The sequence below is a fragment of the Diorhabda carinulata genome, chromosome 3 (assembly GCF_026250575.1).
Source record: "Diorhabda carinulata isolate Delta chromosome 3, icDioCari1.1, whole genome shotgun sequence".
NCBI classification, from domain to species: Eukaryota; Metazoa; Arthropoda; class Insecta; order Coleoptera; family Chrysomelidae; genus Diorhabda; species Diorhabda carinulata.
In genome coordinates, this window is record NC_079462.1 from 20,078,697 (window position 1) to 20,103,014 (window position 24,318).

At 30.0% G+C, this 24,318-nt stretch overlaps 2 protein-coding genes across 2 annotated transcripts in view; one reads left to right on the top strand and one right to left on the bottom strand.

Annotated features, from left to right (window-relative positions):
• Nucleotides 1-2,825, bottom strand: part of LOC130891525 (SNF-related serine/threonine-protein kinase-like) — a 15,448-nt gene extending 12,623 nt beyond the window's left edge. The window contains exons 1-2 of the mRNA XM_057796335.1: nucleotides 2,573-2,825; nucleotides 601-850 (exon numbers count right to left, since the gene is read on the bottom strand). Coding sequence (XP_057652318.1) covers nucleotides 601-840 — 240 coding nt within the window. The 5' untranslated portion in view covers nucleotides 841-850; nucleotides 2,573-2,825. The remainder of the gene's footprint in view (nucleotides 1-600; nucleotides 851-2,572) is intronic.
• LOC130891526 (E3 ubiquitin-protein ligase NRDP1) lies at nucleotides 2,799-24,231 on the top strand. Its single transcript, XM_057796337.1, has 6 exons — nucleotides 2,799-3,149; nucleotides 3,252-3,496; nucleotides 3,989-4,131; nucleotides 4,302-4,590; nucleotides 6,541-6,696; nucleotides 6,752-24,231. Exons 2-6 carry the CDS (start codon nucleotides 3,407-3,409, stop codon nucleotides 7,019-7,021), a joined length of 948 nt encoding a protein of 315 aa, XP_057652320.1. The 5' UTR covers nucleotides 2,799-3,149; nucleotides 3,252-3,406; the 3' UTR covers nucleotides 7,022-24,231.
• The last annotated feature ends 87 nt before the right edge of the window (nucleotides 24,232-24,318 follow it).

The following is a 24,318-nucleotide window of genomic DNA, read 5'->3' on the forward strand; positions in this document are numbered from 1 at the left end:
TATCCGAAAATGTATATAATTAGATTATAATTTTAATGAGCTTTACAATAAGTTATCGTAACTCAATATGAAGACCAGGTAATGTTCGCAAATATGTAAAGATGTAAAAAAGGGTGGATCTCAAATATTTTTTAAGCCTAATTTACTAATGTCAACAAGTTATCAAATAATTCACAAGCAAAAAGTTTCCAATTTGATTTACAGAATTGACATTGAGTTCCAAAAATCATTAAGAATGTTTACAATGTACAGTAACAATTTTTTATATGATTTGATTATTCATATTTTGTTACGATATTTGTTTGTTCAATATAGTGATGTATTGATAAATTTTCCATCATCTCATCTGCATAAACATTATCATAATCATGATGTGTATTCAAGGTAGATTTATAAATATTTAAAACACAAATAAACTATGTGCTAAAAAATTTGCTGTCAAAAACAGTTACTTGATTTTTGTTGATGTATTCCAAATTATTATAATGTTGATAGCTTGGCAGCATCATCAACATTGGAAATGCTTCATAAAAATGTATGCTCAACTAACCTAATATATGCTGTTTTATGTTTCATCTTTTATGTTTAAATTTTTCTTACCTCTTGAAAAAGATGTGCCTTTGAAACTTCGTCCAATTTACTCTTATCAATAACCTTAACAGCTACTTTTTCTCCAGTAAAAACATGTCTGGCAAGTTTAACAACAGCAAAATGACCTCTACCAAGTGTTTCTTCCAAATCGTATAAGCCAGCTATTTTACCATCATATTGTTTAGACAGATGATTTGAAGTGAATTCTTGACTGCCTAGTTTGCTGCTTGGACGAAGATTTCTCTTCATATTAAGGGATCTAAAAAAATTACATATGGGTATGATTGATAGAACATGTTAGCACAACACAGCATTATTTTTTATATTTTTCAAAAATTATTAATAACAAACTAAATTAAAACCCACTCCTAAACTTCATATAGCAAGCAAATAATCTTACTGACCTTCAAGTTTTGTAATAAGATTGTAGATATTTATCAAGAATTTGTTCTGGTTTAATAAAAGATAAAGTTTTCAATTGAAACTATTAGTAAATTTATGGATTATTAGATCTGTAACTCATAATTTTTATTGTCTACAGTGGATTAAAACATAATTTCAATGGTATTTTAAGTTATATATTGCAAAAGATGTATTGATTCAAATTCCAATATACTGTATCTATAAAGAAAATTTTATTCTATATGCTATTTTTTGAAGTAAAATTTTGCTCTATACATGATATTTCATTTAAATCCATATCACATTTTCAAATTTATACTAAAATAACAAAGCCAAACTGTTGTTGTTGCAGAAGGACTTGCAAAAATTTCCAGAGCAAAATTTCATTGGATAATTTAAAACACTCTGAACTAACTGTTGTAATAAACAGCAAGAAACAAATACAAATGAATAAATGATATTTAAAAATAATATTAATCTCTCATTGTAGCAAAAAAATTAGCAGCTTAAGCTTTGAAAATAACTTTGTAATATATATGATTTTTTAGACAAATCCATGATTGATTTTCATGTTTTTTGTTAAAAAATAATAGGGAGACCTCGTAAATACTCCCATTTGATAATTTTGTCATTCGCAGCTAGACACTAGACCAATTTATCTGTTCTATATTTAGCAGAAGGAAATTAAACTTTTTTTTTTTATTTAGTGTAACAGTTTATATTTCACACCTGCTAGACAAAATTGAAATTCCAAATGATAGATAATATATATTTGAAGAACATATATAATAAAATATGTATTACAATAACAATCCAACTTACAATTATTACTATTTTATCCTAAATATACACATAATTCAGTTCACTTACTTATTTATAACAGTAAGAAATAAGAAACAGATTTAATCTATCTAATTCATGAGCAAGTTGGCAATATCAATTAATATATATTTCTATTTTATTTTATATAAAATGTCTAGTATCCAATAGAGCATTCATGATTAACTACTATTTTAATTGAGCTATTAGAGCCTAAACAAAGAATGTGGTGATTTGCAAAACATACACTACACTCATAACCTAATTAAGTATTTGCGAAGATGCGAGATTGATTTAATTAAATTGAATAATATTATTTCTTCAATTGTTTGGAAAGCTCAAGTATACATTTTTACTAAAAATTACATTTGAAATTTGAGAATACATATTGATTGTTTAAATTCGTTAAAATAGATTATTATTATTATTGATACTAAATTATTAAAAATACTAAACCAATTAATTTCCTTATTCTATCAATTAATAGAGTCCAAAGTCAATACATTTCAACTTTAAAAGTCGAAACAATTACGAGTACCTTATTACAGTACATCAATTAAATGCATGTTAATATTGTTCGTATAAGGTATATTTATCATATTTAATCAACAGTGCCCAATGAACAATGGTCAAATTGAATAGACAATCGTTTTTTAACATAAACCTAATTAATATTATAAATAGCAAATATTAATAATTTCAATACAAAAAAGGAAGTTGGCTCTAGAGAAGTATACAGTAGTATAGATTTATTACTTACGGAATAAAAATATTAACAGTGAAGTGACATGGGGTACCTCCTATCTGATTTCCACACACAGTTTGAAAACAAACCTCTGCTGTTGATAACGACACGAAACTAAAAAACTTCTATACATCTTTTGTAACTACAATATTGTCGTGAAATTGTCTCAATGTGAACATTTAGATTAATCACACAAATATTTATTTTATAATTTATTATTGGAAAAGTTTTCGATCTACACGCAAATGACAGGTGACGTTTAAATTACGTTAAAAATTTGGTTTGACACCATATACTACACTTGTTAAGAGAGATGCACAACCAAAACTATATTTGATAAAGAAAGATGGATCATCATATGAAACCCGGAATGAACAGAGCTCTACAAACCTCATATCTCATTAATGGCAATGGTCTGAATAGAATCCAAATAAAATTAACTCGTGTTCGAAAATTATCGATAGTTCAAGATTTTCGAAAGAGCTCTCGAAACATTCAATATCGACGGTTTTGTATTTTCAAACTGCAAGTATATAAAGAATTTTAATCGAAAATTTATTTTACAAAGCAACTTTTGGGACCCCTGTACAAGGTAAATAACTGTATAATAAATAATTATATATTATGTAAAATGTGCAATAAATCAATGATCATATATTCTTTGTTGATAAACAATTCTCTTGTTAACTGACAGTGACAGATCTTGGAGTTTGATATGATATATGACAAGATTCAGGAAGTGGGAGGCAGGCAGGTGAAAGCTCCAAAACTTGCTCCCCAAAAAAAACTTATTACAAAAAATATCTCATGAAATCATTAAAAAAATTGCTATGATCTTAAACTGTTAACATGGGATTTGAACTTAACAGATTTCAAGGAGAAGTAGATGAAGAACTGGTGTGTCCTATATGTTCAGGTGTTTTGGAGGATCCTATCCAGGTATTTGAATATTTTTAGCTTATGGTTTGTTTTGTTTCTATTAAATTTTGAATACTTTCATATTACCCTATATGGAAGTTTGAAGGTCTTGCTTTTATACAAAAGCACTTTAAAATACCAAGGAAAACCTTTTTTAATAAAAATTATGCAACTATTTATTACAAACAGTTGTCATTATTGCATAAAATTAACGTAAAACCTGTAACTAATTTTGACTTCAATTTTGAATATATATTACCAAGTAAATTTCTTCAATTTCTTATTTCTTAGACCTTCTGATATATTAATGTATCTAAATGTTATTGATTTTAGGTCTCTTCTGTTTTAAAATTATTTTTTTTTAATAGTTTTTAAAAGAAAGATAAATTTTCACGTTTCGCATTATTACCAAGTATATAAAAAATTAATTATAAATGGAGAAAAATTAATTACGTATACTCTCAAATAATGAGGTTATCGTGGAGGCTTAAAATTTCTATAAATAATTTTTAGGCTCTTGTCTGTGAACATGCATTTTGTAAAGCTTGTATAACAGAGTGGATTTCCAGACAACCAACCTGTCCAGTTGACCGGCAGATTGTAACTTCTCCACAATTGCGACAAGTACCAAGAATAATAAGGAACCTACTATCAAGGTACCTATTATTTTATTTATATTATACAAAAACATAATATGCAATCTTCAATTGTGACCACCAAATAAAAAACTGAAATTTTCTTTTCATATTTGAATAGTTATATAAACTAATATATGCCCATTTTTATTATTTTTGAGCTATACTTAAATGCTTATCTTATTTTTCAGACTATGCATAACTTGTGATAATGCCCAATATGGGTGTACCCGTGTGCTAAAATTGGATGCTCTAGCCACACATTTGGAAGAATGTGAACATAATCCGAAAAGGCCACTTCCTTGTGAACAGGGCTGTGGACTTATTATCCCTAAGGATGAATTAAAAGACCATAACTGTGTAAAGGAGTTAAGAGCTCTAATACATACTCAACAACAAAAATTGAGTGAATTTCAACAGGAAATGACTGAACAAAGGTTCCTGATAGTAGAACAGAGAAGGGAGATGCAATTACTTAAGGTATCTACATTTTACTGAATTAACAACAATTATTTTCAATGTTACTTGGTATGAACCTCCAATTTTGTTTCTAATTCTAATATTTAAAATAATTTGAAAAAAAAATAATATAGTTAGCCGAATTCTAAAACTACTTAACTCACTTTTTACAAGTTTTTCAGGAGACATAAAAAATCAATTTCAATACCATATGCACTATTTTGTTAAACTTATTTCAAGTAATTTAAAACTATTAACAACTATTTAAAGAAAACGACTGAGTTGTATTACTGGGTCAAATAAAGTTGTGAGTTAGAATCTTTACCATTTCAGGTTTCATGGAGATGGGTACTTTGTAAAGTAATGTATGGCATTTTCAATAATCATACTGCTTCAGGAATTATATGGTCTAGTAAATATTTTAAAATTAACTTAATATTTTTAGCTATTTTGGCTACAGTTAAAACTTCATGAAATCTAATTTTAATCCTTGAACTTATGTTATTAGTAAAAAGATAAAATGTATTAAAGGAATTCATTTCATTATTTTGAAAAATATTGTGTGCACAATTTGGGTAAAAAAATAAAGTGAAACTAAAATATTTTCTATCATTATATCAACATTTCAAGAACAATAGTTGAGAGCAGCTGTAGGAAATAGGATGTTTTTCATTAAAAACTAATACTAGGATAGAAAAACAAATAATTCAATTTAATATTGTACAAATATAAACAACAATAAACAAAACAGTAAATAAAGAATTGGTCTCAAAATGATTTATTTCAGTTCTTGAAGATGGTTGATCTTTTTTCATGGTGTTTTCAATTATTTCTTACAATCTCGGGAAATCAAATTATTCTTAATTGCTTCATTTTTCAACCTCTAGAACTTAGTAATCTAGCTTGTAATAGATTTTTCCATTAGCAGAATACTGAAGACACCAAATATCTGTCACATTGGGATCCCCAATATTTTCTCCTGATCTTATCGTCTTGTATTTTATCGCCTTACTGTAGTCCATAAAGAAAGTTTGGTCCAAATATTTGGATCCATAGTCTCCTAAGTCTAGTTCCATATATAACAAAATCCATTCTTAGTTTTTAAATTGAGGATACAAAAGTTATGCTAATTTTCGCCTTGCAAAGCTTGAAGATCTAATTTTCTAAATCTATTTTGTTTTTTTCTAGCTATGCATCTTTTTTTACTAAGGTGGTTCTTATACTCGGCTTCTTGATATGGTGTAAGGTATAAGATTGACATTTAAATGTTCAAAATACTCATGAAAACTACACATTTACAATAAAGTAACATTTTTTCCTTTCACCAGATTGCTGAGTGTATGAATGTGTGTTTCAGAATTCCATATGGGCTCTAAATAAAGTTGCTTTCAGGATTGCATACAGTAAAGGGACTCAACTGATGGCAAAGACACTAAAAAACCTTTCAAACTGCTAAATTTTTGCTCTTGTCTTGTAGTTAGCCCTCTTTTCTGTTCCACAATTACATTGCTTAATGCTAGATCTCATTTTCATCAGTATCTATTATTTCATCTCTAGCAATGTCTGTTTTATTTCCATGAGCCATTGGTTAGCAGTCTAACCCTTTAAATCATATGTATCAAGAATTTTTTTCCTACAAACTTTTGATTATTAATTTTTAAATAAAACAAAACAAAACCACATGCTGCCTCTAGGTTTGCAAAAAGAAATATTTCCCCCTAAAAGTTGGGTGATATGAAATTTTCTTTCTAATCTAAAACTAAGTTGTTTTTGAGTTATGTGCTTTCAAACATAAACTTGGATTGAATAAATCGTACCAAAAATACGAAAATTTGATATTTCTTGGGTTTGGTGGTTTTACAATTAACCCGACTATATTTGCTAACAGCATATACTTATATAATAATAACTATGAAATTAACAAAAGTATTAGTAAATAGAAATAGTTATAGTACTTAAAATTTCAATTAGGATTTTATGAGAGCAATGAGGATATCGAATCCCTCTATGAGGGCAATAGCTGATGCCATGGAGAGAGACGAAGTACTGCGTTGGAGTAATTCATTACAAAGGGCCAGGGTTACAAGATGGGGAGGAATGATATCTACACCAGATGAAATATTACAGGTAAGTATAATTGAAAAATTTGAGGTAAGAATACATAATTATCTTATTTGTGTAGAGAATGATAAAAAGGACATTAACAGAAATGGGATGTCCACCACATATTCTCGATGACTTAATGGAAAACTGTCACGAACGTAGATGGCCCCCAGGTTTGTGTTCTCTGGAAACCAGGCAAAATAATCGTAGGCAATATGAGAACTATGTATGTAAGAGAGTACCTGGTAAACAAGCAGTTTTGGTTTTAGCCTGTGACAATAGACATATGGGTGAAGATATGATGGTTGAACCAGGTTTGGTTATGATATTTGCTCACGGTATTGAGTGAAATATTTTGTGCTTTATACAGAGTAACAGTACTAATTGTGTGGTTTTAGTAAATATCTTCATATTTGTTATGATTGTATTATCTGACATATTATTCCTGCATATCTACAACAATATTTTTGTGTCTGACAGAACTTGTTAGCTGACTGGATGTATCAAATTGCAGGTTATATTAATAATAGAAACTTTGCAGGCTCAGTATCTCCTTCTACTCCAAGACTTTCAAACTTGTGAATATTTGAAATAATTAAATTCGAATTTCTGAAACTAGTGATGATATTAATACTAAACACACTGTTTATTACCACTTCACTGACATTTATATTCCTGGCATGTGGGTAAACTGTTAAAGTGTCCCTAAAGATAACGGATAGTATAATGGTAAGTCTAGGTGTAGTTATAGAAAACAGCGTATCAGTATTTGAAATGATATATTCTGTTTTACTTGACGTTCACGTATAAACCAAGTTATTATCTTTCGAGCTACAGCAGCATATCTTGGAACTGAGTTTAAAACAAAAAAAAATTGATATTCTAAAGCCACATGATTAGTAATATTTAACAAATATTATTTCAAATATAACCTTAGCTAACATGGATGGAAAATGTTTAATAACAGTATTATATTTTATTACTGATTTATACAGTACTGTCTGGTTATTTTTTCGATACAAAGAGATTTACTCCTATGGAGGAATAATTTTTAAAATCAAAGAAACACTCTTATTTCTAGTTAATTAAAGCACTAAACTTATTTCCAACATTCTGAATTTATTAAATAGATTTTTAATAACTCTCTATAGCTGTAAAATCAAGTCTTCAGTTAAAAACTCTTCATTTGGAAGTGGTATTTGGCTTCAGCTCAATTATATATAACTAATACTAAGAAGGAGTAAACAATTTATAACTAATTGGACACCACTGAATTTTTGGTGAAATAAAAATTGAATTCATTTAAAAACTGAAGTAACTGGAAGCACCTTAATTTAATTAATGATGTGATCCCTGAACATGATCTTTTGAATCAATATAAATTGCTACAATCATTAAAAAACGGAACAAACCAATTATATGGTAAAAATACCTACTCCAGACTTCCATGCACTACAGTTAAGGAACAGCTAGGTTTTCAAGATCTCATTCATGGTCTATTGATGAATCGGTGGTCGGTAGGGGTGTTTTGACCTGGTAATCTAACCTTTATAAATCTATGAACAAAAATGAATTAAAGAAGAAAAAAAAATGCGGTGGAGAACTAAGAAAGAAACACAAAGATAGAATCTGAGCAAAAAGAGGCTGTTCTGTTCACAAATTGATCAGAAAATGTACCGCAAAGTAAAAAGATATATTAGAAAAACTCAACTTACCAGCAATTGTAAGGAAATATGACCACAATATAATTTGAACAAATATTATAACTCTAGGAGGCAGTAGGGGAAGAAATATATAAATATAATTTTTCTATCTAAATAGACTCGAATAGATTGACAAAATACTGTGTATTTATTTTTTGTGGTAATTACTGGGCCACAATAATTACTTAAATAGGATATGTATTTGACAGAAAATGTAAGAGGCCAATTGTTATGTTGGGTATTTGATGCATATAAGATTTACAAAAACAAATAAAATTAATACCAAAGTAATATCAGCTTGAGATGAAAAATATTAGTAACAGGAACAAACATTTTTCAAGACCTGAAAAAATATAGTGATACAAATCACTTGAAGAAATATGACTTCAGTCCTTACCTATTTTGATACAATTTATTCGATTTTTCAATGTAGTCTTCCTTGAAATATTTAAGTTATAGGATATAACATAAAAAATTAATACCTATCAAAATTTTTCAAAATATTTTCAGTTAGTTTTTTAACTTTATTTCTCATCACTTTCATAACTACTAATGTTTTTTATTGCCTGGACGTTATTTGATTTATATTTGATCCAATAAATAACTACATTGTTTCTATATAATTTTTTGGTTATCAAAGACAAAATTGACATTATTTATTAATCTTATGATAAACTCCTGGACAAAATTAACGCTCAATTTCAATTAATCTAAACATTTACAACATAAGCACAATTAAACTAAGTTACATTGGAATAATAGTGAAAACTTACAAGTTAGTCGATCATGACCTTAACATGACCTTTATATGCCTTATTTTTTCCATAAAAGTTTGTTATATGCATAAATAAGCTATCATACCTCCATCAGTAGAAGAGAATAAATGCATATGGCTCAACCCTAATAATACTAATATAATATAATAATAATAATAATAATAATAATAATAATAATAATAATAATTTTTATATTTAATTTAATTTAATAATTTTTATTTCTTATCACTGTATCGTGGCATCCTTGATATCAAATGTTCAACAAAAGCTTGCGGTATATTCTCCCATTCTTCAATAGCGCCCTCTATGAGTTACTTGTGATTAAGGGGACTGTGACTTCCATCCTCTTTTTGAGATTTTCCCATAGATGTTCTATAGGATTTTTATCAGGACTGTTAGGTGGTCACTCTAATAAAGTGATATTGACATCATTTTAGTAGCCAATACCCTGCCTAGCCACGTGGGGACCAGCTTTGTCCTACATGAATAAAAGATTAGGTCGAACAAAAGGAGCAACAGGCATTACATTACATGTCTGGGTATTTACAGACCTCGAACGTATGGAAACTAATTCCGTACGAGCATCGAAGCATATTTCTTCCCAAAATATTTTAGAGCCACCACCAAAAGGTACTTTAGGAGAGATATTACAGCCGGCAAACCTTTCTCCTTGCCTTCGCCAGACAGTCACGTCCATCTAGAGCTTTAAGGCTAACTCTAGTTTCATCGGAAAACAACCCGTTTCCAATCATTGATGGTCCAATTTGGATGTAGTCATGCAAAATTTAATCTCTGAACTTTGTGTTCTCTGGTAAGCAAGGATTTTTTTGGCTGGTTTTCTGTTGCTTAACCATGCTTCATGCAAAACGTCTTCTAACCGTTCAAGACGATATACCAATATTTCAAACATCTGACAATTCATTTTTTAGCAGATTGCTGGTGACTCTCCTGTTACTGAGAGCACGTTGTGTCAAAAAACAATCATCAATTTGATTAGTGGAACGTTTTCACCGTTCTCCTGGTCTTCGACGGTAGAAATCCGTTTCATTATGTCGCCTCACTAGGCGACTGATGCTGGAATGATGTCCTAACAAACCAGCGACATATCTCACTGAATATCATTCATTCAGAAGAGTCGATGCTGTTGCATTAATTTTTCAATCAATTAATTAATTTGATTAATTTTAATCAGATCACATTAATCTTGATTAGAATAACCACGATTAAAAAAGTAATCTTAATCATGATTATTGACGTTAATCATTAATTGATTAACTTGATTATAAATTAATACATCCATCAATGTTATTGATTCTATACAGAAGAAATGATGGAAAATAATGAAACACATTTCTTAAAATATTTTTATTAATTATTCGAACAAAAAATTAATTTCTAACGTTCATACACACTAAATTTTAATTTTGAAGAATATTTTCAATCAACTAACCTCCGATCTTTACATCTCTGGTTTCTTGATGCTCAAGTTACATTTCATAGTTATTTTTTTTTTAATAAGTCTTCAGATAATTTGTGTGACCTAGGTTTATTTAGCATAGTTGCAAAAGAAATCATTCTTTCTACCGAGCCAGAGGACGGCATTGGTGTATGGTTCTTAAGAAACACTTTGCCTATAACAGGATAACTTTGTAGGAGCTCTCGTTCTTGGCTTCCGTCGGCAAAAAAAATTTAAATGATCATATCTGCTCTCTTTTTAGCATCAATTGATTCCGCTTCACTGCCAGAGTCAGAATTAAAATAAAAAAACTCGTCTTCTTGGTGGTGTGTATTATTGGCTGCAGTGTTGACTGTTAAAAGCTCTAGGATTTCTGATATTTCCTTCCTTACGACTGATTTAAAAATGTTTATACACTTCGTTTGATCAGCGGCAGTCAGACATACTAGCCACTTTTTTTTAAATCTTGGGTAACACAGAACTGCAACGGCTGCATATTTACTAGTTTCACTCGAATGTTTACATTTTAAATTAATTGTTTTCTTATACAGAATTCCATTTTGGTCCATTTATTACTGCTTTTGAAGTAGCATTTTTATGTATTGCATAAGCTGATAGTGTTGCTCTTCCAATAAATTAAATAAATAAATAAGTAGTGAATAGTTAATCAAATTCACGATTGAAGATTATGATTAATTAATCTTGATAAAATTTTCTGATTATGATTTTCAATCATTAATTTTTAATAGTCAATCAGATTAACTTTGGGCGAATACTGGTTTAAGCAAATGTCAACACAGTTTTAGTCAATTATACTGTCAATTATATGATATTGTAGTTAACTTAAATAACAACTGTCACTGTCAAACAAGCTCTATAGTCTACTTATCGTACAGTAAGTTATCGATAAATAAAGAATATGGAGAAAAACACGAGTGGTGTGTGAATTTGGTCCAGGAGTTTATTAAGTTTTATATCGTGTAATCGCACAAAATAAAATAATCGCTCAAAAAATTGAGGGTTAAATTGCCGCTCTATTGAAAATCAAACTTGATCCATGTTAGTTTGATCAGGTTATAGTATGTTTTAAAGCAAATATACATTCCTGTTTTCGTATTGTGTGACAAAATTTATTACATTGACGTGTGACTGATTTTCTCATTATTGCTAATCGAAGTGATCTGTCTTTAAAAAAACAACATGTGCAAGAAGTTAGGTTTTTATAAGACTGCTTTACGTGCTTGTTAATTTTTAATAAAATAATTTCGGGGCAAAATTGTTCTATTTCATCAGTTGTAAAACACCATGTATTTTATATTAAACGATGTATTCAAATTATTAAACATTGCATGCCAGCGAAGCGAATTTCCTAATAACTTAATAATTTTATTTATCTTATTATTTTGTTCACAGTTCATTTTCATATGTTATTGAGCGACAGTCTCTTTCTAATGTTACACGTACAATTTTGTTTATTCCTTAGTTTAATTTACAAAGTTTTCCAAAACAACTATCAATTTAATCGAATCTGTTCGTTGTTGCTTGAGATAAGCGAATATATCAAAATTCATTTTTCGTAAACTGGTTAGAGTCAATTATGATCTAATGTTTACGACCGGTTTCATAATCCCATCCTAACTAGCACTTTAACTAAAAGTTCCTTCAAATTAAAAGGCCCTTTAACTAAGTTGTTAAAGTGAATTGGTCCGATAATAAATTTGTAACGGTGTCTCAAGTAAAGGCTCCTTTATGACGTTGAAAGAAGGCTGACAATACTCTCATTTTCCAATATGTGTCGTTAGAAAAAGAAATAAAATGAAACGCAGAAGTGAGTGTTATTGGTCGCTAACATTTTTTTTGGCTTGATCTTTGGTGGTGTGCTATATTTGCCAATTTAATTATTAAATTCCATTTTTCTGTTCAGTTTTTCTATTCAATGATTTTCTTATCATTTTTAATCGCAATTATTAAATCTGTTATATTATAGACGAACAATTTTTATTTCTACGACGGTCCTTGTTCTCATAATATATTTATCGTATAAATTTTCAGTGTTTGCATTCACGTTTTCCAATTTTTTCATGAGATATGTCTGATTACGATTAACGAAAAATACGAAGTAGGCGGCGTCTGTTGATTTTCATTCAAACTTCAATAAACACAGAATACGAATTAGTTTTGTTTTATAAGAAATAGAAAGTGTTATTTGAAATTTTAATCTAAACTGTAGAATAATATACCTGTTTAAAGTGCTTTTCTAAGGTAAAAAGAAAAATTTGTAGTGTTATAAATGTACTGCTCGTTAAAATCCCATTCTAGTGGCCAATAAAACTCTTGCACTTTTTTGGTAGTTTCGTATATATATTTAAGTCTCTTCCTCCCGTACTCACATGAATAATTGCATTTCTAATCTTTAACTTCATCATTCAGATTAATTGTGGTCTGATGAGGCTGGGATGTTAGACCTGATATCAGTAGACACAAACTTTAATGATTTTTGTTCCTTTTAAGCCACATAAAAAACTTAAAAAACCGCTTCACTTTCTTTTAATAGTCTGCTTCTGACTCCATTATATTGCATGCTGTTAGAAAAGGTTACTTGAAGTTTTATCATCTTTAGACCAATTCTCAAATTGCAAAAATAGAGAAAATCTCGCCAAAATCACTGAAAACACATTAAAAAAACTAAATATCATCAAACAACCTCAGAGATTGTATTGTTGTTCACCGTTATAGAAGCCAAATTCAGCGCCATCTAATGACACGTGGTAACCGCCAATATTTGCTGTCACCCATTAGAAGCACTGTTATTGAGTATTTATCTTGTCGTGAATGGAACCTGGCTAACGAGCTACTATGCTACGAAACCGAAGCCGAGTATCAGATACAATTTGTACTTTTTTATCTATGTCCATATATTTTTTTCTTCGCATGGGTTGGAAGTAGCTATTCTAGCTGTGTCATAAACCTTTTTATTTGTAATATCAACTATATGAATGATATATATATATATATATATATATATATATATATATATATATATATATATATATATATATCTTCACTTGCTCACCTCATTTTCCTTGTTCTCTCAATTATTTAAATTCCAATTTATTTTCCAAAAATACGATGACTTTGTTACTTTTTAAAAACTATAACACCGTATGAAAGTACTCAGAAAATCCATAAAGAGATGATTTATTAAAACAAATCGAAAATTAACAGTTTTAAAATGGAGTAAAGAAATTTAAAAATGATTTTTTTTACTTTTTTTGTCATGTTCGGTAGAAGTTTCTCTTATTAACACGTTGACTGCCAACTACGAAATAACTCGTCCGGTGTTTACTTGCCATTTTTGTGCAGCTACGATTAAACTCGGAATATATAAGTGCTAATATCGGTAGATGGCTTCTGGGAAAAGTAAAAAAATCAATGCTGGCTTGCATGAACACAAAATTTATTAAAAAAACGAACAAAAAATATAATTATAAAAATTAGTTCACGAAATAAAATAATATTTTATTGTTTGTGTAACTTCTTAAAGCAATCCTCCACACAAAGGTCTGGCTTTTCTTTACATGCTGGACAGAAATAAGGCGTTTTTCTGCGTTTTTTTGCTTGGGTACATATACGACATGGCTTTGTCGAACTCACATAGTTCATATAGGTTTGATACCATATTTGTGTTTTTTATTTTTTTATATATTGGCGGAAAAGCAATTTTCCCCGCCACAGCATTATGGATTCATCAATACAAAGATTTTTATCGGATACATATTTTTCACGCATAATATTATTGAAATGATTTAGTATTGGTCTCACCTTGTATAATCTGTCGGCAGATAGTATTAAGTTATCAACCAAATGAAAATAACAAAGTAACAACTGGAATCGCTTTCGACTTATATGTGAACGCCAAAAATTTACATTCAATTTATGGAAAAGTACAAGGTACCATTTGCAACAAAAGTCCAATAAAAACTTTCATCTCCGCAACACTGACGTCTTGCCAATTGGATAACCTATTAGATTTTTTCATTTCATTCCGTTTTTCAATTTCTTGCGCAGCATATAAATGAGTTTGTTCCACAAGTAATGTAAAAAATTCATCCAAAAAAAATAAGTCCACCAGCGTTTGTACTGTAAAATTTGTCGTATCCAATTTCACACCAACATTTTCTTGGAAAATAAATAATTCAGGATTTTGTTCAATTTCTGTCCACAAATTATCTTTCGCATTTGATGTTGCTTGGGAATCATCGACATTATCTTTAGATTCGGGATCAACTTCAGGTTCGGAGACGACTTCATCTTCACTTGAATTATCAGAAGGTTCATAATCGCTACTGTCGTTACCATCCTCGTCAAAAATTCCGTCAAATACGGAATCACTCAGATATCATTTTGAGTCAGTGGACTTTTCTTATCCATATTGGATTATTGATAATTTAATTATAATAATAATTATAAAACAAAACACTCAAGAAAGACGTAAATGTAATGCACTCGACAATATTTGAGATATTACTGACGAATATGAACGGATATATATGATTTAGCTTTAGAGAAGCGACAGGTCGAATCGTATCTGTGCGTATCTGCGTACGAATTAACTCGTAGTTTCCTTCCGCGAAGAGATTTATGTTACAGAAGCTAACTACGAGATAATTAAAAAAAACACATTTTTTATGTGTTTCATGATAACTATGCACTAGAATTTGAGTTTTTAATAATATAATGTAATTAAATCAAATTGTTATTTGAAACGGAATTCTGAACCTTGCCATGGCAGTCAACGTATTAACCCTCAAATATAGATTTTTGACTTGTAGATTAAACTAAGCTTGATATGCCTCGCAAATCTTTGAATTTGTACTCGAATCATACTTTTTCTCTCTCACTTTAATAAATTGGCCGCAAATATAACAAAACACCTCCTTATAGCCATTTTCCACAGATTGATATAGTGAAAAATGATATGAAAGACGTTAGTTCTATGTAATATTCAAACACCAAATTTCATACATAACGAGCGATGCATGAAACACTCCTCTCACGACCTCTTATTTCTCTTTCTACACGAATAGCGCGCGAAAACCGACATTGATTGGGCGCAAAAAACAAACATTGTAAAATCACTAAGTTCTTAAACAGCAAAAAAAAATTTTTTTTGGCCCGTGTAATCGACACCAACGAAACTTATGGAGAAATTTAGATAATATAAGGTATTTGATGTGATGTAAAATAGTTTAAAAAAATTCCCAAACCTTTTCAAAAACTTGTTAACTGGTTCAGCTTAGACTTCAAACATAGCATATGTTTGATTTGACGTTTGTCGCTAAAGGAGACTTTTATGTGCTAAAGAGAAACATTTCTGACTTTACCTCAAAGTTCAAATTAAAAGAACATTTAGGCTAAATGTCAATTATGAAACACGCGGCTTCATTTAATGAAAAATTTAAATTTAAAGCTTCCCTTAAATGTATTATGAAACCGGCCGTTAATGGTGGAACCTAATATAAGGGAAAACGTGATGTCAAAATTGTATATTTATTTTCCTGTACGTATATATACAAGCAATAGTACTTGTAAAATTATTTCGTATAAATACATGAGACCAGTATGTTACCTGGAACATTGGAAAATCAATGTAATTTTTTTCACCAACGTGAAAATAAATTATAATAAATTTTATATTCTACTAGAGTCCCATTTCACTTAGCCAGATTATAGTGGAAGTGAGGATTTGTCTGTAACCCGCATTTGCTTTTGCTAATTATGTTTTAATTAAAAAGCAGTAAGCTGAGGTATTCTAATTGTACATTTTTTTTGTTTTCATTCTCCTTCCATTAATTTTTTCCACTCTTTTCGATCCTTTGCTACTTCATTCATCTGCTTGTCTTCTCCCTTTGTTACTTTTCGTAACCAAGTTTTTCTTTTCGTCTCCTCTTAAATCGTTTTGCTTCTGTCACTTTTCTTATTAGGCTTTGTGATGCTTCTCTTTGTATCCGTATCAGTTCAAATTTCGTGCGAGTTTTGGGATTTTAGTTTTCATTCTTCTTCCATCCATTTTTTCTCTCTTTCCAATCTTTTGCTACTCTATTAATATGCTGTATTGTTTTTCCTTGTCTTTCCCCGCTGCTACTTGTAGCCAAGATTTTTTCCTTCTTTTCTTATATCATTTTGCTTCTGTCACTTTTCTCTTGTTAGGCTTTGTGGTGTTTCTCTTTTTATGTATACGTATCAGTTCAAATTTCGAGGGTGAGAATTTTGGGACTTTAGTTTTCATCCCCCTTCTATCCATTTTTTCCACTCTTTCCGATCCTTTGCTACTTCATTCATCTGTTATATTGTTTTCCCTTGTCTTCCTTCTTTACTACTTGTTGTAGCCAAGTTTTTCGTTCTTTTCTAATATCGTTTTGATTCCGTCACTTTTACTATTAGGCTTTGTGGTGTTTTTTTTGTTTGTATCCGTATCAGTTTAAATTTCGAGCGTGAGAGTTTTGAGATGTTAATTTTCATTCTTCTTCCATCCATTTTTTCTCTCTTTCCAATCCTTTGCTACTCTATTCATCTGCTGTATTGTTTTCCCTTGTCTTTCCCCTTTGCTACTTGTTGTAGACGAAGTTTTCTTTTATTTCATTTTTTTGCTTCTATCACTCTCCTCTTGTTAGACTTTGTGGTGTTTCACTTTTTATGTATCCGTATTGGTTTAAACATCTTTTAACTATTTTGTTTCCTATTGGTTCTTGTTTGAACTTGTCTAAAATTACCTCATTTCGCAATCTACCCAACCTCGTTTTCCTGCTATTTTTCTCAGTTGCTTCATAATGCTGCTACTATTCTACTCTGTATTTTTTTGTTCATTTCCATATACATGTATTATTAACGTGGGAACAGTTATCAAATTGTATACATTTGTTTTTGTCTTCTCTTATTTGTTTTTCCCGAAAATTGTCTTATTTGTTTTTCTTACATTGTTCGCTATATCTCTTTTTCCATCTTCTGTGAAAATTACTCACAGATATTCAAAATTGGTCACTTTATCTGTTCTTGATCCTTTCATTTTTAAATCTTTACCATCTCCTCTTTTTTGATTTATTACCATTCTTTCGCATTTCTTGATATTCACTTCCAATCTAAGATCTTCTATTGTCTTTATCCATAAGTCTACTTTTTCTTTTATTTTCTTTATTTGCTTTTGCTCCTTAATTTGTGAAATTAAAGACGATAAGCTTGGATATTCTAATTGTAAAAAATATGTACAAAATATAAACGCGATGTAAGTTTGTGAAATCATAATTTAAAAAGAAAAAACAAGTTTTGGCACTAAAAATCTTTTTAATAGAGTTAAGAAATCGAGTAAATTTCCTCGGTCTTGCTTTTATACTAATAGTCCAGGAAATAAATTTCGAAATAAGGCAAAATCTTGCAATTTTTTCGTCTGGCATCGATTTGTACAAAAATTTGGATGTGCCGTTCGACGCTTTTCGTTTTTTAGAGTGAAAACTGAAAAATCATAAAATAACATTTTAAATGTTAACATGAGTAAAATTTGGATTTGGATTAGTTGAAAAAGGATTTGTTTTATGCTATAGGAAACAATTTCATCATAATTCAACCTTTAAAAACTACCCTTAATAACATAGCAATTTAATTGACCTAAATAGAAAAAAAGTAGAATTCCATAGAAAAAATTTATTAAAACATATATTTACATACATAGTCATTCATTATATATAATGAAATTCAAATCTGGCCCATTAATTTTCTCTTCATCGAAGTCGATGTCGTCTTCGTCCTCTTCAATTGCAGTCTTCATCCGAGCACCCATAACAAGTGGAATTGTAGTACAATTTAAGTTTTCTGTACCCGCATAAAGTGCCACGCCCTTTTTTGCATTACAAAAGATCATTTTTCAACGGGTGCGGGCATGTTATTCATCCGTACGGGGTATAATAAACCTTCATTAAAATCCCGTCTCCAATCTGTTGCTCGGATGTTTTTATTTCGAGGCCACTGTTGAATTTGATAATAGCATCTTTTTGTTGTTTGTCTAAGCCATCAACAATGGGCAGAATGGAAGATAGCTTCACTACACTGTTTCTTGTTGTGGCTTTGACGAAATGTTCATACCGCATCTGCTCGAGAAAAGCTTTCAAACCTTTAACTTGTTGAGCTGCGTATTAATTTGATTTTGTAGGGCTTTTCAAGAGCTTCAAGACTATATGAGTTAAATTCCTTAATATCCCTTAATTTTTAGATGGTGTGAGTTTAAAGGGCTCGGATAAGGTGGTGTTCGCTCGTAAATAGACGGCTATATCTCGCCAAATATTTACTGTGTACAAAATCTACACACAGAAAAATATCAGTTATTAGTATTTTGAAGTAAACGGTGAAAAATACGAAATTGCAAAAAACCGTTTGCTCTTTAAACTCCAATTTTTCTAAAATTATGCATTTTAAATAGGTCAAACTTCTTGAATGTATTGATAATACATATATTAAGAGAATCACAGAAGAGTGAATATATATTCTAATTAGGAGAGTAGTTAGGGGGTTGTTTTTACGGATTTTTTCATAAAAAAAGTTGGAACCGACCTTATTTTGATCATAAGTCACCCCATTTTCAAGCTAGAGACTTTTCTTTATTTTAAAGCTCTAATTATATACTTTAAAAAACATTCTATGAATTTTCCTCGAAAAATGTTTTCTCGTTATTTGGCTTTAAATATTTCAAATTATGCATTTATCGAAAAAAACTAACCATTAACATGCCGTATCTCGGTTCGTGTTAGTCGTAGAAAAATTATAAGAAAATGATTTTATTTGGTTTTTTAAAAGCTACAATTTTAATCTTTACAGTTTTTTTTGATAGAACACAAATTTTTCGAGTTATTCGCAAAAAAACTTTAAAAATGTCGAGTTTTTTGTCGAAAAACTGTTACTTTCAAACGCAAATATTAGTTTTACGAAGAAAACGTATAGAAAATTTTTTTTAGTATCACTTTTTCCATCAATTTCTGTGGTCAGAATGTAAAAACAATTCCTCCCCCGAAAAGAGGTGGCAACCACCCCCAAGGTTTTGGCGTACGGTGGTAAGATAGATAGACAGAAAATGAACTTTGAGCTATTCCCTACCTTTTGTGAAAATTTCAAGTAAATCCATGCAGAACGAAAAAAATTGCGAGCCAAAATGCATCATTTCCTAGACTATAATTGATCTCGATGCTAACATTACAGGGTCGAGTAATCAAAAAATTCAATGGGCATCTAGTGGAAATTATAATTTAACGAAACATTCTATTGAACAGGACATGGGTAGATTGAGAGTTGATCAGCGATAATTAATAATCATAATGTCGTACAATTGGTGAAACCAGTGTATTTAAAGACTGCTTGACACATTCGATAGAATTTAAGAAATTAATTTTATTCAGTATTTTGATGTTTTCCGAGGCAGTGAGAAATTTGTATTTATTATTTCAATATGTTTGGTATGTGATACAGAACATTGTAAATTTAATTTTAGTATCCAAATACAGAATGAGTTTACAATTTTTTTTGCAATTTTTATAAATTTTTGTGCGCAAGGGTCATGTGAAATAGATCACCCTAAATATTTTGTGTTTTTAGAAATCTTTAAGAAATACTTATTATTTATCATGTAATGCCATAATTTCGGAGTTATAGCTACATTTACAGTATAGAGTTACAATAAATATTGTACATTTAGATGGCTACGATTGAATAATTTGAATATTCTTTAATAATTTATGCGCTAATACAAATCTCGTATCAAGGTCTGGTGTCAGTAAGTTAGTTGAAAAGTTTAACGAAACTGGTCTAAAGGATTCATGTCGGGTGATCGCGGGGGCCATTCGATAAAACCACGCCTTCCAATCCATCTTCTGGGAAACACATTATTTAGGTATTGCCTCACCATACACGCATAGTGAGGTGAGGCACCATCTTCTTGTAGCCAAATATTATCGTATTGGATATTGTTCTTGAAAATTTTTAATAATGGAAGTTTTCTTTAAATGTAATTGAAAATACTTACTTGATTTGGAAATATCTATCTAATCTAAATACGCCGTACCATTTAAGTTATCCCCAATGAAAAAGAGATCTACCTGACCAGTATCTACAATTATCACAATTATCGTCATCTGACAGTTCTTTAAAATTCTCATTACGGATGTTTGCGTAATATCAAATTTCCTGGATATTTGTCTAGTACTCAAGTGTAGATCGTCTTCTAACTGGACACAAATATCTAAAGATTTGTTTTCAGTTGATGCAGTTTTTTCTGCGCCCTTATTTGGATGAATCTTTTACTGTACCAGTTTTGTTAAACTTTTTTACTAATTTACTGACAGTAGATGTTGTTATGGGATTTCGGTTAGAATATAAATTATTGAAGATATTATTTCTACGCATATCCTAATATCATTAAAATATCAATTCGTTCTTTTTCAATAAACAAGAATAATAATTTATTGAAACGTCAAATCTGTTATTGTAGCAGTCATAGCTACCTAAATATATTATTTTAACATCGGTGGATAACGCAAATGTAGCTATAACTCCGAAATTTTGGCATTTGGGTATAGGAAACATTAGATGAAAAATAATAAGTATTTCGAAAAGCGAAAAACACAGATACCACCATAATACCCGCCGTATCACAAAACCGTTGTACACAAAATTAAATTTGTACAAGCCGTTTCTGAGATAATTGAGGCGTTCCATACATAAAACTCACTCTGTAGATCTGACTACATTTGTGATGTTTTTTCAATGACGTTTTTTCATTGAATATAAAGACTTCGAAGCAGAAATGCATATAAGTGCACAAAATATAGGTGAAGACCTATAGGACATGCGCCATGTACTTTTTTGCAAAGTTTTTTTGGAATATGTTCAAGGGTGTCTCCTGAATATAAATCCAAGTGGGCGTCATGGGGAGCGCCCGCGTCAGCCTCCATCTTGAAAAACACGTTTTATCAGATATCTCTAAAAATATATAGTTAACAGCTCATGATAAATTAAAAATGGCGGTAACTGAGCTGAAATTTCCTATAAATTTTATGGGAAACTTTTTCTCGTTACATTTATAGTTTAAGAGCTGCTGCTTGGAAAAACTTGCATCTCGTACATTATCAATGGCAATATTGCTCTTTGTATACGAAAAACATTGCATAAAATGGCATATGTGACACAAAAAAGTCAATACAGCTGTGTATCGAATCAATTCAAATTATAATTAGTATGGAGAACTACTGATATTTTATCTTTAATGTTATTTACAAGGGAAAACGGTACGTACCATCATAAAACATTGTCTGTGTAGCGAAAAACAATACTACACTACGCTACACCAAGAATTGTTATTATTAATAATAATAATTAACGTTATGATTGTATCATGCTATTTTATATTATACTTTATAAATGTTACTCTAAAAAAACTGACGCATCTACGAAAATTTCAATACTAAACAGGTGAGGGAACCAAACTAGCGTCACGAGGAGACAAAAACTGTTGAGATTTACCTATACATACCTGAATACTGTTGGAATGTTAAGACGGGGAAATTCCGAACGACCCGAAATAGCAGTACAACTTAATAAAATCCTTTTTTTTTAACAAAGAATAGTTTTTAATCAATTATATATTTTCTATTTTGCTCAATGACTTTTGCCACCTTTCTTTCAGCTTCATAATTCCGCGCTCATAAAATTTCTGGTCCTTATCAGTAAAAAACTGAACCAGCTGCGATTGAAGGTCATCGTCATCCGTGAAAGTTTGATTGAACAAATAATTCTGCTGACTTCTAAATAAATGGTAATCAGATGGTGCCAAATAAGGGCTATATGAGGGATGTGACATCACTCCAGCCAAGCTCCAATAGTTTCTAACGACTTGACAAAGTTGTGTGAGGCCTTGTATTATCATGGTGGAATACTAAACCTTTCCGATTTGACAACTCTGCCCTCTTTTCTTTGATTAATTCATCCATTTTCATTAATTGTTGACAGTGAACATTAGAATTGATCTTTGTGGTTCCTTGGAAACAGCTTACAAAACACTGGTTCGTCGATTTTGCTACATGATCGCTTTCGAACTATGTTACAGGACATGACTCATTTTTCATCACCAGTGATAATTCTTTCCAAAAAAGGGTCGATGTCATTTCGTTTAAGGTAAATATCGCAAGTGTTAGATAAATTTCTTTCAATTAGTGAGGTACCCAAATATCAAGCTTCTTAAATAGCTCAAGACATTTTAATTGTTTTTAATTTATTGTGTGCGATACACGTAACCAGTGTGGCCACAATTTAAAAGCTGAATGTAAAAATTGAACTAGAAAATGTACTAGATTGTACCAACTTCAAACAAATTTAATAAAATTATAGAAAGATGTATAAACATAAGTTTAAATTAAATTTTTTCTCCAAAAATGTTATAGACTGTGTCAATTATTATTTTGAGGATGAAAAATTTATATAAAGTTTACCGATAAAATTAGCAATGCAGTACAAAAATCTCACGATCTAAATGTAAATCAACTTGGCTCTGTTTTCTAATTATTGTTACAATTTAGTACAATTTCTAGTTTATTTTATTAAACGAAAATATAAAATAACTTTATATTTGCGAACGCAGGGGAAATGTATTAGAAAAAAGGAAAAATGTACTAGCGTATTAAATACACTAAAATGTACTAAAATTGTACAATTGTACTAGCTCTGGCAACACTGCACGTAACCCCTTCGCCACCTCTCGAACAGTTATATGACGATCCTCTTCAATTATGACTTTGATTTGGTCATCATCAACTTCAGTAGGCCGACCAGAACTTTGCTCATATTGGAGGGAAAAATCTCCAGAACGGAATTTTTTATACTAATTCTGTTAAGCAATCAGCACCATAAACTTAACATATTATTTCTTTGTGAGTCGCAGCAGATTTTTTCCTTTACGGAAATAAAGAAAGAAAATATGCCGAAAATGTTCATTTCTGCACCAATTTTATACCAAAAAAAGTTTCAAATAAAATAGATGTCAAAAATTATTATCTATAAAAATTATTTTTTGTCGTACGATGCGTGGTTCGTGAGATATCTGATAAAAAATATTTTTCAAGATGGAGGCCCCACTTGGATTTACATTCAGGGGACACCTCTGAACATATTATTTTGCTCTGGCGCTTGAATTAATAGACAAGTCCATTTTTCTGTTCTCGCAATGAAAAATTATTTAAAATAGAATAGTTTATTGAAATGAAAAATATGATGAGTATTTTCCTATTTTTCAAAACTGTTGTTTTTGTAAATGACAAATACCATTGCCTTTTAGAAATTTTGCACTGGATTTTTTTTGTCTTTGTGCAGATCATTGTATAAATTCTGTAATCGTTTATTTATCATATAGATATAAAGAATATTATATATTTTCTAATGTTGTGCTGTGAATAAAAAGGATTTGGAATTACAATGTAAGTTTTTCAATTTTCTATTTGTGATTTTTGTAATAGGTATTTGTATTGTTTAAGAGTTTGGTGGAATCATATTATTATCTAAATTTTGTTTTAATATAGAATTTGTTTTTATAATATTCATTCATTTTATTTTGAATAGACCTAATTTCAAGTAACCTAATGGATAGTTTCAAAAAGCACATCTACATATATATATATATATA

What these genes read in the sequence shown, in the direction of transcription:
- LOC130891526 (XM_057796337.1), top strand. Translation starts at nt 3,407, where the DNA reads ATGGGATTTGAACTTAACAGATTTCAAGGAGAAGTAGATGAAGAACTG. An exon ending in GGGAGATGCAATTACTTAAG is followed by an intron (nt 4,591 to 6,540) that starts GTATCTACATTT and finishes AATTTCAATTAG; the next exon opens with GATTTTATGAGAGCAATGAG. An exon ending in CACCAGATGAAATATTACAG is followed by an intron (nt 6,697 to 6,751) that starts GTAAGTATAATT and finishes TTATTTGTGTAG; the next exon opens with AGAATGATAAAAAGGACATT.